The following is an 18,423-nucleotide window of genomic DNA, read 5'->3' on the forward strand; positions in this document are numbered from 1 at the left end:
TTGTCCATTAAAATAACATAAAATTGATTAGAAATACAGTGTAGACATTGTTAATGTTGTAAATGGCTATTGTAGATGGAAACGGCTGATTTTTTATGGAATATCTACATAGGCGTACAGAGGCCCATTATCAGCAACCATCAGTCCTGTGTTCCAATGGCACGTTGTGTTTGCTAATCCAGGTTTATCATTTTAAAAGGCTAATTGATCATTAGAAAACCCTTTTGCAATTATGTTAGCACAGCTGAAAACTGTTGTGCTGATTAAAGAAGCAATAAAACTGGCCTTTTTGAGACTAGTTGAGTATCTGGAGCATCAGCAATAGTGGGTTCGATTACAGGCTCAAAATGGCCAGAAACAAATAACTTTCTTCTGAAACTCGTCAGTCTATTCTTGTTCTGATAAATTAAGGCTATTCCATGCGAGAAATTACCAAGAAACTGAAGATCTCGTACAACGCTGTGTACTACTCCCTTCACAGAACAGCGCAAACTGGCTCTAACCAGAATAGAAAGAGGAGTGGGAGGCCCCGGTGCACAACTGAGCAAGAGGACAAATACATTACATTGTCTAGTTTGATGCTCCAGATACTCAACTAGTCTCAAGAAGGCCAGTTTTATTGCTTCTTTAATCAGCACAACAGTTTTCAGCTGTGCTAACATAATTGCAAAAGGGTTTTCTAATGATCAATTAGCCTTTTAAAATGATCAACTTGGATTAGCATACCATTGGAACACAGGACTAATAGTTGCTGATAATGGGCCTCTGTAACCTCTGTAGATATTCCATGAAAAATCTGCAATTTCCAGCTACAATAGCCATTTACAACATTAACTATGTCTACACTGCATTTCTGATCAATTTGATGTTATTTTAATGGTCAAAAAAATTGCTTTTCTTTCGAAAAAAATGACATTTCTAAGTGACCCCAAACTTTTGAACGGTATAGTAAATAGAAGATATTGGCATGAGCTGCTAAGATGTCAGTGTACAGTACAGTAGTGTATGTTTAGAGTGTTTGGGCCACTGTGCAGCCACCCACCCTGCCTGCTGTTTTTCACAGACTTACGTCCCAAATGGCACCCTATTCCATTTATAGTGCACTACTTTTGACCAGGGCCTATTGGGAAGTAGTGCACTGTATAGGGAATAGGGTGCCATTTGGGATGTATTCACAGAGTTCCTGGTTAGTAGACCACATAATCATAACTTTTCCACCAGATGTTCTGCTCTGCCTTTGCACTGTCAGGGCTTCAGCCTTTCAGAGCATCATACACACTGCCTATTAGGATTAAATACATTTCTCAGACTGACATCATGGAATTTACCCAGGATTTACCCAGGCAATGCAGAGCCATTACTGAGGGAGAGTGTGTGTGTGTGTTTATGTCTCTCTGTGTGTGTGTGTGTGTGTGTGTGTGTGTTGGAGTGGTTGGATTAAGTGTTTTCCCTGACACTGGCTGCATGCTGCCTGTCCATCTGAGTGTGCCATGATGAACTGTGGGGCTCTGAGGGACTGGTGTGTGTGTGGTGTGTGTGTGGTGTCTCTGTGTGTGTTTGTGTGTCTGTGTGCATGTGCGTGTGTGTGTGGTGTGTAAGTGTCTGTGTGGTGTGTGTGTATCTGTGCGTGTGCATCTGTACGTGTGTGTGTGTATGTGTGTGGTACTGGTATGTGAGGCTAAAGCTAGCGACCTCTGACTGGACGACATGGTGCAATCCAAGCAGAACTGTCACAGTCACAGAGGGATGGAGAGAAGGCCACGCCTCCCTGGAAATGCCAGCAATAAAGCAGCTTGTGTAGATAGCTGTCCTTGTCTGACTGCATCCTGACAACACAAGGACTTGGTCACATCTGTCCTCTAGTCTAGACATCCAGAAACAAAGACAATTTTAATTCCCTGAATACGAGCACAATGAAAAATCCAAGGGCATTTTTCTTTAATTCGTTTACTTCAATAAACCTTAGAAGTAAATTAATCTGCTTTATAAATTGCAGGCTCTGATGTTGTTTGTAGTTCTGAAGGCTGTATGAACTGTATTTCTTTGGTAGAACTGACATATGGTAGATCAGCTATATGGGTAGTGAGTGATTTACAGGGGTTATGTGTTATTGGGGTTGGAGGCAAAGATGACAAGCGTCAGTGACCTTCACTGCCCCCTCATCACCCCCCTGAGAGTGTCAGTCACAGAGGTGGTCTGGTCTGCAACACGTTGGGGGGTGCCTTGGGACACGTCTATGAGGGGGCGATCTGACACCCCTCATGGAGCCCCAGAGCCCCTACACAGCCCCCCCACCCCCACCCAATCTCCATCTAATCAGCCCAGCCTAAAGGTCACTGCTGTCACCAGCCCACCAGCACAACACATGTGGACAGACACACACACACACACATAGGACGGTGAGGGATGACGAGAAGGGGTGATGGGAAGGTGTGACAGGATGGGTGTAGTTAGAAAGGGAGGTGTGATGGGAGAGGTGACGGGGATGGGTGAGGTGGGGTGATGGGGAGGGGAGGGAGGGGTGACAGGATGGGTGTCGTTAGAAAGGGAGGTGTGATGGGAGAGGTGACGGGGATGGGTGAGGTGGGGTGATGGGGAGGGGAGGGAGGGGTGATGGGAGAGGTGACGGGGATGGGTGAGGTGGGGTGATGGGGAGGGGAGGGAGGGGTGACGGGAGAGGTGACGGGGAGGGGAGGAAGAAGTGACAGGATGTGTGTAGTTACATGGGGAAGAGTGAAAGGAGGGGAGTAGTTAACAGCACAGCTGATGACAGACTGACTCCCAGGTTAGAGGACAGAGATGGAGAAGTGATGGCAGATAGCACACACACTTACACACACAGGCATGCAGACACACATAGACCAGTGGAGACTGGGGACTGGGGAGAGAGAAAGAGATAGAGTAGAGTGCCATGTATTTGAGAGGGAGAGAGGGAGAGACAGGATAGAGGGAGAGAAGGACAGAGGGAGAGACAGGATAGAGGGAGAGAAGGACAGAGGGAGAGAGGGAGAGAGGGAGAGCGGGAGAGAAAGGAGAGAGGGAGAGAGGGAGAGAAAAGATAGATGGAGAGAGGGAGCGAGGGAGAGAAAGAGAGAAAATATAGATGGAGAGAAGGATAGAGGGAAAGAGGGAGAGACAGGATAGAGGACAGGGTAGGAGGGGCTGGTTTGGGAGAGGAGCTGAGACCTGGAGAGGTGGTGACTGCTGGTCTATTTATAGCTGAGCCTGTGATACTGCGTGCCACGGTTTGTGCCTGTGTGTGCCTGTGTGGGTGTGTGTGTGTGAGAGAGAGAGAGAGAGAGAGAGAGAGAGAGAGAGAGAGACAGAGAAAGAGAGAGAGAGAGAGAGAGAGAGAGAGAGAGAGAGAGAGAGAGAGAGAGAGGAGCTCTGTTGTATGCATGCTAATGAGTGAGCTCTCTGCCAGCCTGCCTGTCTGCCGCTACAGAATGTACTCATACACTCTTAGAAAAAAAGGTGTTATCTAGAACCTAAAAGGGTTCTTCGGCTGTCCCCATAGGAGAACCCTTTGAAGAACACTTTTTGGTTCCAGGTAGAACCCTTTTGAGTTCCATGTAGAACCCTTTCCACAGAGGGTTCTACATGGAACCCAAAAGAGTTCTACCTGTAAAAGAAAAAGGTTGGTAACACTTTACTTGACACCCAGCGTCATAACATGTTATGACATGGTCATAACCATGTCGTAATATGTCATAACAGCTGACATAACTTGTCAAAACGTATCATAATATGGTCATAACACTGTCATGACTCATATATTTACAGCTGTTGTGACATATATTGCGTTATTCTATGGCTGGTTATGACACCTACATAAGAGTGTCAAAACCCACATTTACTCAAATTAGTTTTTTCCCTGCCAAGAAGTTTCCTTTCATTTGAAAGTTTGTTTCTTAACTCCTTTGTTGTTGTAATGAATTCTTTCCAGTCATGTTTTTTTTCATTATATTTTAAATAACGTGTAGACAATACATTTTATGACACTGTCATGAAGCATTATGACCATCCTGTGTCACTTTACTTGGACTAAGAAAATACACTTTATGACACTGTCAAGAAGCATTACGACCATCATAATCATATAAGCCAGATAGGCCTATCACGTACATGCCCATGTATCAGTCATCAGTCAAAAACAGGGTGCCTTGTCCTGCTCCTGAAATCTGCTCCTGCATTCATCCCAGTCATCAGCAACAGAGCATTGGGGTAGATGCATGTCTGACATCAATGTCTGCGCAATTACAATTATAATTGTATATGGTCAATAAAAAAACATATATAACATAAACATACTGTTGACAAGTAGTTTATGGTGTAATGGAATGTTTTGCCTTGTGTGGTAGGTTTTGTGGGTTTTGACACTCTTATGTAGGTGTCATAACCAGCCATAAAATAACGCAATATATGTAACAACAGGTCTAAATATATGTTTCATGACAGTGTTAGGACCATATTATAAAAGGTTATGACAAGTTATGTCAGCTGTTATGACATATTATGACATGGTTATGACCGTGTCATAATATGTTATGACACTGGGTGTCAAGTAAAGTGTTACCAAAGGGTACTACCTGGAACCCAAAAGGGTTCTCCTATGGGGACAGCCGAATAACCCTTTTGGAACCCTTTTTGATGAGATTGTATCTATCTAGCCCTCCCTCTCCTCATAACTGGCTTTGGCTGCTATGCAGTGTGTACCCTTTCCCTTCTCCCTTCTTCCAATCTATAGTGCTGCATTGTGTAGATCCCATCACCAGCCTTACCACACGCACACACACTCACACGCACACACACATGCACACACAGGCACATGCAGGCACGCAAAAAGACATACACAAACATATACAAACACACACCACACACACAAATGCACGCACACATACACACAGAGGGTTCCATAATCAGAACAGTTTCAGGCTGGAACCAGAAATCACTCAGGCCTAATTCACCAGCGAACAGTTGCTGACGAAGCAAACTAAAGCGTAACGGGGTGGTGCTTTTCTCGTCCAACGCCAGTTGGAGTGGGGGAGCTGTGTGTGTTAAATCAACACTGAGAGTGTTAAATGTAACAGGGGCAAAATTAGTTATTTGCATATTTCACAGGTCGCCTTTCGAGTGAATTGTAGAGTTACCACCCATGACTGTATTTGTTAGTGACAGAGACATGGTTGTTGCATTCATTCATTTTCAGTCCTGTGGCCTTTACCAAGTGAGATCCTAAGCAAAACTCATGGTTTGCACACCACATCAGGCCTGCAAGTCACATAATGTTGGCTTGCAAAGTGATGTGTAATCCTATTGGAATCCAGCCAGAGTGGGGCTATCCAACATTATTCACCTGCAACCTGCATTCAGTATGACTGCCAGGGTTGGGAAGAGTAAGATATGACACTACCTAAAGCATCTAAACTGGAACAACCATTTCAGTAACGGGTGCAATAAGTCCAAGTAACAGATTAGATTCGTTGAGAAAATGTAGGTTATCTATCATAGAGTAGCATAAGATGAATTAATCAACATACACGCAAAAACATAGATATTGAAACAAACATTCTCAAAATCAACTTGCAATAGAAGTAATGTATGGCTCTGTTGGTAGAGCACGGTGCTTGCAATGCCAGTATGAAAATGTATGCACTCACTCTGAATAAGAGTGTCTGCTAAAATATAAATGTGAGCATGATGGGTGTGGTTGTTGGTTCAACACTGGTTATTTCAAACACTAGGGTTATTTTACACCACTGCACACACTAATTTTTATGTCTGTTGGCTGTGGGTTTGTGATTGGTCGTTTTAGAGTTAGATATTCAGTTTAATATTCTCTGCTCTCTCTTACCTCCCTTTGACATCTCCCTGTGCGTACGATGAAGGTAATTTAATCAGCTGTCACTTGAGATTGGGGGAATAATTTCAGTCAAAGAGAGAGAGAGTTCATCCGTGCGGGTAAATATTCATGATCACACAGCAGAGCAGCTGAGTGAAGAGAGTGTGAGAAACGTCGTTTTTTCCAACCAGTCAGTGACGTTGTTATACTGCATAATTGTATCACTGTATCAGATTCACGCTCCACCAACAGAACAGATATTTTACCCTGTTAATTGGTGTCATAGCACTAACCTGTGACCAAATCTGCTTTAATTGAATGCCTCTAGATGCAGTATTGAGGTTTGGCACTCAAGTGCTTATCTATTTGCAGTATTTTAGAGGCAGCAGACACATCCTCTACATTCAACCATTCAGGAAATCTTTACTTAGTGTAAACATGTATATTTGTTTCTTTATCTGCACATCTGTGTATGAAACCAAACTCTTTTCACAAGAAATGTGATTCTCTGTTGAAATGATATTATCTTCCAGTCTAAGTGACTGTAGCTAGCCCAGGCATTCTCTCACACACACACACAAACACACACACACACACACACACAAACACACACACACACACACACACACACACACACACACACACACACACACACACAAACACACACACACATTCTGTGGTGGTGGTTAAGGCAATTCTTACGCCCCCGAGAGAGCAGAGAATGTAAAGACTGCCAGCCCATCTTCCATGTGATTCACACAGCAACAATAGCTGATGAGAGCTGGACATAATGTTTAAAAAAAAAGCTAATCATTTCTGCTGCCAGGCTATTGTCAATGTGAACCCCACTGGCTGTCAAGGTCCCTCCTCCTCTTGAAAATAGCAGGTAGGGACTAGGGAGTGGGAACTGTACTGTACATTTCAGCATTGTGATCATGCCATAGATGAAATGCCAAATTATTTTATACAACTATACTGTTGGGGCTAATAAATAAATAATGTGTCTTATGAATAGGATTTTCCCCACTCAAATCTCAATCGGAAACCCAGGCTATTGTAGACATGAACCGCCTCACCATAGCAGGTAGGCAGTAGGCCGTGAGCAGTGGGCACTATGGGGCGACGGAATAACAAAACAAAACAATTCATTCCAAATTGTAGCATTGTGAAAATGTCACAGATGAATTGCCAACAGTACTTCAGAGTCTAAAAGATTAAACAAAATTTATATTATTCCTCCCACTCTCAATTTGTGACCCAAAATATTCTAAACCATTCTGTCAAATGTATATGAACTAGGCTATATTTGTGTATTTTTATAAGTACAAATACGTTAGTTACAGAGTGTATACTATTATTTGTTACAAAAATCCTATGGGCCCTTGTAAAAAGTAGTGCACTATATAGGGAATAGGGTGCCATTTGGGACACAGTCTGTGTGTTATCTGATCCATATGAGATGTGAATAATATTAACGCTGGCCACTTCCAGCCATAGTGCCAGCACCCAAGCAGCCTTGTGAGAGGAGCTGAGAGACTAAATTGTTACTGTGGCACTGTAGAGACACAACACTGTAGACTAGGGGGCTTTAATGATACCCAACCAGCAGACTCATTGTTTGTTATTCAGTTACAGTAATGCTCAAAGAATATAACCGTGCCATTACAGCTCAAAGCCAAGATAATGGAGATAAATCTGTCACATTGAGGTGTGATCATCACATTTGTGATGCTTGGTTGCTTGACAATAATTGCTATCTCTATTTTTCATTTTTGCCATGTCATTGCAGACACTGGCATTGACTGGTTCATTGGCTACAAAGAAGACTTATATGCATTCAGCCTTCTGTGGCAACCTCTTAAGCAAGGCAAACGATCATCCAAGTAGATAAGATGGTAAATGTTAAAATGATTTGTTAGTTAACATGTGAAAGAGATCTGTAAGGCCATCCATCTCGTCTCTATGTGTGAGTACAAGGCAGGCAACAGCACATTCACATTCTCTGCCTCCGACTGTGCTTACGTTGCCCGACAATTTCTGCTAATTATGTCTAATTGTGCTTTCATTAAATAAACTCCAGGTGGTGTATGTGTCGTCTAACGGCACAAACTCATTCAGAACGCCTCTTAGAACGCCTCACGCCCACGCAAGGCCGTCTTTCTAGGGAGACAAAATGCCATTCACTCCATCACCATCAAAAAGGCTAAATGATGTGTGTTTGATGTGGATGGATGTGTTTGATGCAGAGTAGCTTGCTCGTGGCTTGTCGTGGCTAAACAAACAAACACACACACACTAACGACTGCTACACGCCACTCAGAGAGCCATTTAGTCAGGTCAAGCGGTTGTCATGATGTGTCCTTGAAGCTTCTATTCAGTTGCATGCTTTACTGTAACTCACGACACGAAACATATTACTGTGTGTTTGTGTTTCATGCAGCATTTGAATGTTCTATTCAGTTCCATGCTTTACTGAACTGGAACTCATAACAGAATGGAAAGCAGACACGAAACAGATAGAAAAAATACATGCATTGGCTGTAACAGCCTTCTTAGAAAGACATATTCCTGCACACCTCCAATAGGCATGAGGAACAGAAACATGTACATCTTTGCATTACCATAGATATGTCTGCTGGACTGTGTCACTCATAGCACAGTTAGATCACCTGGTTGTGCAGCCCAGCCTCAGTGTGTCGTATCATGAGAGCCAGGCAGGCTGGTGCGATGGGGCCGTTGGTCATACATACTGTACCAGTCTACTAGTCTACCAGTACAAGGTACCAGTGTACTCAACCTGCTCTGAGTCACTCTCAGAGCCACAGTCACCTGGTTGTGCAGCCAAGCCTCATTCCATTGTATTGGGAGAGACAGCAAGGCTGGTGTGAGGGGGCCACTGGTCACACAGTACCAGTCTAGTCAGCCTGCTCCGAGTCACTCCCATATTTCTGCTGTGCTTCCTGGTACCTGGTATCTTGGACAGAAATAGAGTCCTTCTCCCTTCCCCCGCTCTCTTGGTATGTGACTTTAACAAATTACTTAAATCCCACGAGAGAAGAGCTAAAACTGATGGCCTCTGAATCTTAACCAATCCCTGAAAACCTCTCATCACATCTTCTCCAACCAGCCCTGAGGCATCTTGTGCCGAGCAGCGAGCAGTGAGAACATCATCTTCTGTTTGGGGAGAACTTTGTCATCTCTCTAAACTGATATGCTCCGTTTCACCATTGTTTAAAATAATAACGCAGCATATCAATCTGGATTCCAGGATAGTCATCTAGAGGGAACAGTGGAGAATGCGGTGCTGCCATTGCCATGGGTTGGTTCTTATGAGGGTGTGTCCCAAATGGCACCTTTGTCCCTACATAGTGCAGTACTTTAGACCAGAGCCTTATGTGGTCAAAAGTAGTGCACTATACTTTATAGGGAATAGGGTGCAATTTGGGATGCAGACGAGGAAAGGCTGGCTTTCTGTCATAACATCCTTTTCCATATGAGTCAGTCAGTCAAAACGCTTTCCATCAGCATATCAAAACGGTTGAAATAATATATTCCAGAGAGAAGAGCAGCCAATAAAAGGAGGTCTTTAAATGGGGAAATCCGTGATTGGTACATCCATTTTTGGACTATTAAGGCCAGGCACCACACCGTAATAGAGATGTATTTTTCTTAATCATATCACAATCAACTTTTATAAGTTGAATGTAGACACAAATAAATACATTGTATAACAATATTTCTGAAATATTGTATCAAAATATGCAAATAAGTGATATTTCATTTAATATGCACATATTTGCATATCACGCAAATACATTTTTCAGGACACTGGATTAAGTCACCCTAAATATTTTGGCTTCATTATGTTAAGACGCTCCAGGACAGGACTTACTCGGAGCAGATTGGGGATAAACACTTTTTTTTATCTTTCTATCTGTAAAATACTAAAGCCATGTTCGTTAAATGAATTTTTGGCACTTTTCTTAACATAATGTTATCTAGACCTTTTTAGTTTATTTTTTCTTAACATATCAACAATTCTCTCAGTCTGAGACTCAAGAATATATCTAAGGATAATCACACAACATTTGGTGAAAGCAGATGCTTCTGAAGCTGAGGAAAATGAGTTACTTTTGGTAAATGGCAGTTAAAGACAAGTACACTGAATTTAGATTGCCAAACACCAAACACATATTTAGACCCAATCACCATCTCTTTGAAGTAAGTTACTATATATAGCCCAGTTTGTTACATTCTCTATGAAATGGGCTTTTAAATTATGTGTAATTCAAAATAGTGAGCTTTGAAATTATGGATGTCTGACTATTTTAAAGTGGTTAAAATTCATGAAATGTTGATGACGCCAGTACGATAAACTAAATAAAATATACATTTTCATCAAGATTTAGAAATGTTTATGTTTGCTTTTTGAAAATAATAATATTAATGCATCAAAATACCAACAAATCTCAAAATTGATAGGTATATGAAAAAATGTAACTTCAGCCTGTGGTGCCTGGCCTTAAATTAATGATATACAGCTGTTGTTGTTTTTCCCCTTTAACAGAAAAGCATCCATCATAAAAAATTAAGGTGCTTTCTGCCTACTGAAAATGATCCTACATCCTGCAACGCAAATACATTTATTTACTGCTCATAATTCATCAGACAAACATTTTTTTGCATCTGTCATATTGAACACTGTGGTAAAAAGGACTATTGCTCCTGTTATATTGAACACTGTGGTAAAAAGGCTTAATGCTCCTGTCATATTGAACACTGTGGTAAAAAGGCCTATTGCTTCTGTCATATTGAACACTGTGGTAAAAAGGCCTATTGCTTCTGTCATATTGAAAACTGTGGTAAAAAGGCCTATTGCTCCTGTCATATTGAACACTGTGGTAAAAAGGACTATTGCTCCTGTTATATTGAACACTGTGGTAAAAAGGCTTAATGCTCCTGTCATATTGAACACTGTGGTAAAAAGGCCTATTGCTCCTGTCATATTGAACACTGTGGTAAAAAGGACTATTGCTCCTGTTATATTGAACACTGTGGTAAAAAGGCCTATTGCTCCTGTCATATTGAACACTGTGGTAAAAAGGCCTATTGCTTCTGTCATATTGAACACTGTGGTAAAAAGGCCTATTGCTTCTGTCATATTGAACACTGTGGTAAAAAGGCCTATTGCTTCTGTCATATTGAACACTGTGGTAAAAAGGTCTATTGCTTCTGTCATATTGAACACTGTGGTAAAAAGGCCTATTGCTCCTGTCATATTGAACACTGTGGTAAAAAGGCCTATTGCTTCTGTCATATTGAACACTGTGGTAAAAAGGCCTATTGCTTCTGTCATATTGAACACTGTGGTAAAAAGGCCTATTGCTCCTGTCATATTGAACACTGTGGTAAAAAGGCCTATTGCTTCTGTCATATTGAACACTGTGGTAAAAAGGCCTATTGCTCCTGTCATATTGAACACTGTGGTAAAAAGGCCTATTGCTCCTGTCATATTGAACACTGTGGTAAAAAGGCCTATTGCTTCTGTCATATTGAACACTGTGGTAAAAAGGCTTATTGCTCCTGTCATATTGAACACTGTGGCAAAAAGGCCTATTGCTTCTGTCATATTGAACACTGTGGTAAAAAGGCCTATTGCTCCTGTCATATTGAACACTGTGGTAAAAAGGCCTATTGCTCCTGTTATATTGAACACTGTGGTAAAAAGGCCTATTGCTTCTGTCATATTGAACACTGTGGTAAAAAGGCTTATTGCTCCTGTCATATTGAACACTGTGGCAAAAAGGCCTATTGCTTCTGTCATATTGAACACTGTGGTAAAAAGGCCTATTGCTCCTGTCATATTGAACACTGTGGTAAAAAGGCCTATTGCTCCTGTCATATTGAACACTGTGGTAAAAAGGCCTATTGCTTCTGTCATATTGAACACTGTGGTAAAAAGGCCTATTGCTTCTGTCATATTGAACACTGTGGTAAAAAGGCCTATTGCTCCTGTCATATTAAACAATGTGGTAAAAAGGACTATTGCGTCAGTAGTCAGCAGAAAAAAAGCTATTCTGCTGCTTGTGAGCAGTGATGTTTTCACTGCTGTGACAAGATGGTAACTGGAATAGAGAGATTTAGTATGCTAAAATGGCCCGCCTCTGATTCCTCTGTTTATGTGTGCATCCGTGCATCTGTGCATCTGTGTGTGTGTGTGTGTGTGTGTGTGTTTGTATGTGTGTGTGTATGTTTGTGTGTGTGTATGTGTGTGTGTGTGTGTGTGTGTGTTTGTGTGTGTGTGTGTGTGTGTGTGTTTGTGTGTGAAAAATCAAAGTAAACTTCAATGCTATTTGGCTCTAAAAACACAGTCCATGGTGGAAGACCATCTAGCCACCGTGACTGAGAGAAATCTGAGAGAAACTCAGTAAGCACAGCCTGGCCATAGAAACCGGCCATCATAGACAAACCTGGCTGCCCAGAGAGGCTGTGCTCCCTCTGCCCTCAGAGAGAGGTCGAGACAGAGCTGCATTTTCTCCTACACTGCCAGAACTATGCAGACTTACGGGCAATTTTCCTTCCCAAAATTGAAAACAAATGCAACAATTTTGAAACCAAAACAGAAAGGGAGAAAATCCAATATCTATTGGGAGAAAAAACATATTTGTGTGTGGTTTGTGGTACCGTGTAGCTCAGTTGGTAGAGCATGGCGCTTGCAACGCCAGGATTGTGGGTTCGATTCCCACGGGGGGCCAGTATGAATTTTTTTTTATGCACTCACTAACTGTAAGTCGCTCTGGATAAGAGCCTCTGCTAAATGACTAAAATGTAAAATGTAATATTAGCTGCTAAATATGTAGCTTCTTGCCACACCTGTAGAGACAGCCTGTGGAACGACCAACCAGAGCAATAAGATTGCTAACTGAGTCTTTATCACTAGTTCATTATTGTCCTAGTTCATTTCTTACTGTTGGGATAACAACCACTAAAGCTGCAATTTTTAACTTTTTGGGAGACTCGACCAAATTCACATAGAAATGTGTGTTATAGATCTATAATTTTAATTGAAAGCAAGTCTAAGAAGCGGTAGATCTGTTCTATGTGAGCTATTTCTATGCCTCCCGTTCTGAAGTTTTGTTTTTGCGTCTTTTACTTTTGGTTTTGTACACCAGCTTCAAACAGCTGAAAATACAATATTTTTGGTTATAGAAAATATATTTCACAGCTGTTTAGATGGTACAATGATTCTCTACACTATTCTTGCTTGTTTTGTCACATAAACTGAAATTAGGCAAACTATTAGAATTTTAGCAACCAGGAAATGGCGGAATGATTTCTGCGTAGTGCATCTTTAAAATGTTATACAACATAAATGACGAAGAAAATAGTAAGATGATACCTTCTTCTTTCAGGCAGAAATTAAGCCGTTTCAACAATTAATTGGTTTCTGAAGGCCACGTGCATTTTATCGAAATGGGAGAGAATGAGATCATTCACTTAACTGTGGTTGCTAATGCATTAAATGATGAGGAAATGTAAATGTATCTGAGCTCTAGCTCCGAATGCTTCCTGTGATCAGACTTTTAATCAAGCTCCTGGAAGAAGAATATATTAGCACTACTATCTGCTCTCTGAGTCTCAGCGTTCCCATGAGTGTTGTAAAAGTGAAGCAGCACTGCGGGAGGAGAGTTATGTCCGACACAAGCACACTGGTGTCCACCATTGTCCTTTAGCAATCTCAACATGTCACTCCTCATACGGAAGAGATCGAAGCGCTAGCTCTCTAGGGGCCGGGCTATAAGACGGATAGGCCTGTGATTTACCAGCTTTGGGTTTGTGCTATCTCCCTCTTGAACATAAGTGTCAGGTGCATGTTATCTTATATTACTTCACCTGATGGAGACCTGATGAAGGCTGTTTCAGCCAAAAGACAAGAACAGGAAGAGCCTGTTTGAAAGTAAAACAGGCCTTCTATTCAAGGTGTAAAACCTAGTCCCGTATCCACAAAGTGTCTCAGAGTAAGAGAGCTGATCGAGGATCAGTTCGACCTCTGCCCATGCATTATAATCTAAAAGGAAAACCTGATCGTAAGTCAGCACTCCTACATTGTTATTGATTATTGCATTGTTGGGTTTTGAGTTTGCAAGAAAGGCATTTCACTGTACTTGTGCATGTGACATTAAAACTAGAAACTTGAGATGCTTGAAAAATATAGTTGGTCTGTAAAACCTGGTGTGATTCTATAAACCCATATTGATCTGTGACCTTGCTACTGTGTGAGAGGAAGGAGGCAGGAGACTTTCCACTGTAGCTGTACAGCTGCAGGCATAGCCTAAAGAACCATAACAAACGCTGCACTGTTCTTGGCCTTGATTGTGTTTTGTTTACCCGGCAGGCAAAACTGTCTGCAATGACATTAGTCTCTGGTTGTGATGACATCATGATGATGTCATTGTAACCAGTCAGTTTTGCCCGCTGGGAAAGAGTAACAGTGATGTACACACACATAGATGCGTCAGAAATAGTAGCCTATGGACCCTCGTCAAAAGCAGTGCAGGGAATAGGGAACGATTTCGGACGCAACCATATTTCACAGTGATGCGTACACACACACCCTCCCTCTACTAACGCCTGTTCTTACCTGGCAGGCGTTGTAGAGCAGCTGGTGCTCAAATTTCTTGATACCCAGAATGTTCTGGAACATCTCGTAGAGCTGGTCCTTGCTGAGGATGAGCTCTGAGGCTGCGCTGGCCGTCATGCGCTGCTGGGCCTTGCGTGGGTCCTCGTCCCCGCGGTAGATGGTGTCGAACTTGGCCATCCAGGAGCTGAGCACTGTCTCCTTGCTCAGGCCGTCGATCTCAGGCAGGCTGCGGACACGCTTCTCGATGTGCCTCTTGAACACCTCCCTGCAGTCATTGGCTGAGAATCCCCCGCTCTGGACCATCTTGGCAACGCGGTCACTCTTCAGGAACACCTGCGGTCACAGAGAGACATGTGGAAAGGATTGATACCCGCACACTGTTGAAAACATCCAGAAGAAATCCAAAACAGAGGTTTAGATGCAAATATTATAATTATTAGGACAGATGCCCCAAAATGTGCACAGCGCAATAATAAATAAAAGTGAAAAGATAAACATTTTGGTTGACTTAACCAATCATCAGTGTGATAAAGGGCACACACCCCTGGCTCATATACATTTTGATTACATCACATAATCAAAGCTAGATAAATGCAAGCAGAGCATCTTAAATTATAATGCCACAGAGAGAGAGAGCATTGTGATGTCAATGACTGTCACGTAACACAGTAGAGACAGATAGGGTCAAACTGCTGTTGCAGCTACAGATAATAATAGGTCTACCTTTAATTTATATAGTGCTTTTCATTACAATGAATACCAAAGCACTAAAGGTGGCTAAGCGACATAAAAGAAAAGCATATTTCCATGTTTGCACTTGGAGGCACTTGGAATGCAAACAACAGACAGTGGAGATATGAAAACACATAAACCAGGTTTGCTGAGATAATATCATTTATAATAACATACCTGAAACATTTACACTGCTACTGTAAGAGACTATCTAATTACCGAAACTAAATGAAGAATCTCCTTGTATGTTTTATTTAACATATTCTTGAGTAGACTATACCCACTGGGCACACACTGGCTGAATCAACATTGTTTCCAAGTCATTTCAATGAAATTACATTGAACCAACATTGAATTGACATCTGTGTCCAGTGGGTATGGTGATTACATATGGGTACCTGCCAAAATAAAGGAAACACCAACATAAAGTGTCTTAATAAGGCGTTGGGTCACCACGAGCTGCCAGAACAGCTTCAATGTGCCGTTTCATAGATTCTACAAGTGTCTGGAACTCTATTGGAGGGATGTAACACCATTCTTCCACGAGAAATTCCATAATTTGGTGTTTTGTTGATGGTGGTGGAAAACGCTGTCTTGGGCGCCACTCCAGAATCTCCCATAAGTGTTCATTTGGGTTGAGATCTGGTGACTGAGACACACACACACACACACACACACACACACACACACACACACACACACACACACACACACACACACACACACACACACACACACACACGCACACACACACACACGCACACACACACACATACACACAACACTTGAAACCCCCCCCATGCTCCTTTGAGACCCCTCTTTCAATGTCACTGAGATCTCTTCTTCTAGCCACGGTAGCCAAAATAATGGGCAACTGGGCATTTTTATACATAAACCTAAGCATGATGGGATGTTAATTGCTTAATTAAATCAGGAACCACACCTGTGTGGAAGCACCTGCTTTCAATATATACTGAACAAAAATATAAATGCAACATGCAACAATTTCAAAGATTTTACTGAGTTACAGTTCATATAAGGAAATCAGTCAATTGAAATAAATAAATTAGGCCCTAATCTATGGATTTCACATGACTGGGAATACAGCTATGCATCTGTTGGTCACAGATACCTTTAAAAAAGGTAGGGGCGTGGATCAGAAAACCAGTACGTTTCTGGTGTGACCACCATTTGCCTCATGCAGAGCGACACAACTCTGTCGCATAGATTTGATCAGGCTGTTGATTGTGGCCTGTGGAATGTTGTCCCACTCCTCTTCAATGGCTGTACAAAGTTGCTGGATATTGGCGGGAACTGGAACACATTGTCGTACCCATCAATCCAGAGCATCCCAAACATGCTCAATGGGTGACATGTCTGGTGAGTATGCAGGCCATGGAAGAACTGGGACATTTCCCAGCTTCCATGAATTGTGTACAGTCCTTGCAAAATGGGACTGTGCATTATCATGCTGAAACATGAGGTGATGGCGGCGGATGAATGGCACGACAATGGGCCTCAGGATCTCATCACGGTATCTCTGTGCATAAAAATGTCCATAGAATGCAATTGTGTTCGTTGTCCGTAGCTTATGCCTGTCCATACCATAACCCCACCACCACCATGGGGCACTCTGTTCAAAATGTTGGCATCAGCAAACCACTCGCCCACACAACGCCATCTGCCCAGTACAGCTGAAACCGGTATTCATCCGTGAAGAGTACACTTCTTCAGTATGCCAGTGGCCATCGAAGGTCGGTTACGACGTCGAACTGCAGTCAGGCCAAGACCCTGGTGAGGACGACGAGCACACAGATGAGCTTCCCTAAGACGGTTTCTGGCAGTTTGTGCAGAAATCCTTCGGTTGTGCAAACCCACAGTTTCATCGGCTGTTCTCGTGGCTGGTCTCAGACGATCCCGCAGGTGAAGAAGCCGAATGTGGAGGTCCTGGGCTGGCGTGGTTACACGTGTTCTGCGGTTGTGAGGCCGGTTGGACGTACTGCCAAATTCTTTAAAACGACATTGGAGGTGGCTTATTGTAGAGAAATTAACATTACATTCTCTGGCAACAGCTCTGGTGGACATTCCTGCAGTCAGCATGCCAATTGCACGCTCCCTCAAAACTTGAGACATCTCTGGCATTGTGTTATGTGACAAAACTGCACATTTTAGAGTGCACCTGTGTAATGATCATGCTGTTTAATCAACTTCTTGATATGCCACACCTGTCAGGTGGATGGATTATCTTTGCAAATGAGAAATGCTCACTAACAGGGATGTAAACAAATATGTGCACATCATTTGAGAGAAATAAGCTTTTTGTGCGTATGGAACATTTCTGGGATCTTTTATTTCAGCTCATGAAACATGGGACCACCACTTCACATGTTGTGTTTAAATGTTTTGTTCAGTGTACTTTGTATCCCTCATTTACCCAAGTCAAGTGTTTCCTTTATTTTGGCAGTTACCTGTATGTTTACAGTTTTTTCCAACTGCTTACACACGTTTTCAAAACGATGTCTCCTTTTTTCAAAACTCTACACACAATTCCCAAAACTGCACACACAAAATGCAAAATGCCTCACATCTCCTTCAAAATGTAACACTGCATTCAAAATGCCATAAACACATGTCAGAATGAAGCATTTGCATCAAATGGCAAACACTTCTTTCATAATAGTAAATTTTTGGATATACCATGTAAACACTGTTGTTCTAAATCTAAAGCTCTTTGGTCTTTCATAGGCTTATATATACATTTCAATACAATGTTCTACAGTGAAAGTAATCTGCTGAGAGGGGTAACAAGTACACTGTAAACACCAATGCAATGTAGAAACAGAAAATATTTATTAGGCCAAACATTACTGTTGTATACAGTAGCATACAACAAAACCATAAACATATGTAAACCAAAAGTATATTCTTTAGAATACAGTAAAGAACACAATTGTGTGTGGGGGGTCCCGGGGGTGCAGTCCAGGAAATGGTAGGGGGGGGGGGCAGTCACCAGTGCTAAGCTACGCTTCATCTCTTCTCCGGGCTGGGTCTGGCCACAATACTTCGTCCACATCACAAGATACGTTTTCTCTTGCCAAACATCGAGGGAAGTATCTCCTAGCATGGCGTATCCAACCTTGGACAGAGGCAACCTCTATGTCCCCACATGCGTCCTCCATTGCCTGGAGAAGCGGCATGCGGGCATAGG

General features: G+C 42.2%; 1 protein-coding gene across 4 annotated transcripts in view; it reads right to left on the reverse strand.

Moving 5' to 3' along the window:
- The window catches only part of LOC311133706 (calcium-dependent secretion activator 1), a gene marked incomplete at its 5' end in the record, with an annotated part of 153,962 nt that overhangs the window by 76,524 nt on the left and 59,015 nt on the right, over positions 1-18,423 (reverse strand). For all 4 annotated transcript variants that reach the window (XM_084167243.1, XM_084167241.1, XM_084167242.1 and 1 more), the window contains one exon: positions 14,484-14,816. In XM_084167243.1, the coding sequence (XP_084023369.1) occupies positions 14,484-14,816 (333 nt within the window). The remainder of the gene's footprint in view (positions 1-14,483; positions 14,817-18,423) is intronic.

Source organism: Coregonus lavaretus (assembly GCF_964263955.1).
Source record: "Coregonus lavaretus genome assembly, chromosome: 8".
NCBI classification, from domain to species: domain Eukaryota; kingdom Metazoa; phylum Chordata; class Actinopteri; order Salmoniformes; family Salmonidae; genus Coregonus; species Coregonus lavaretus.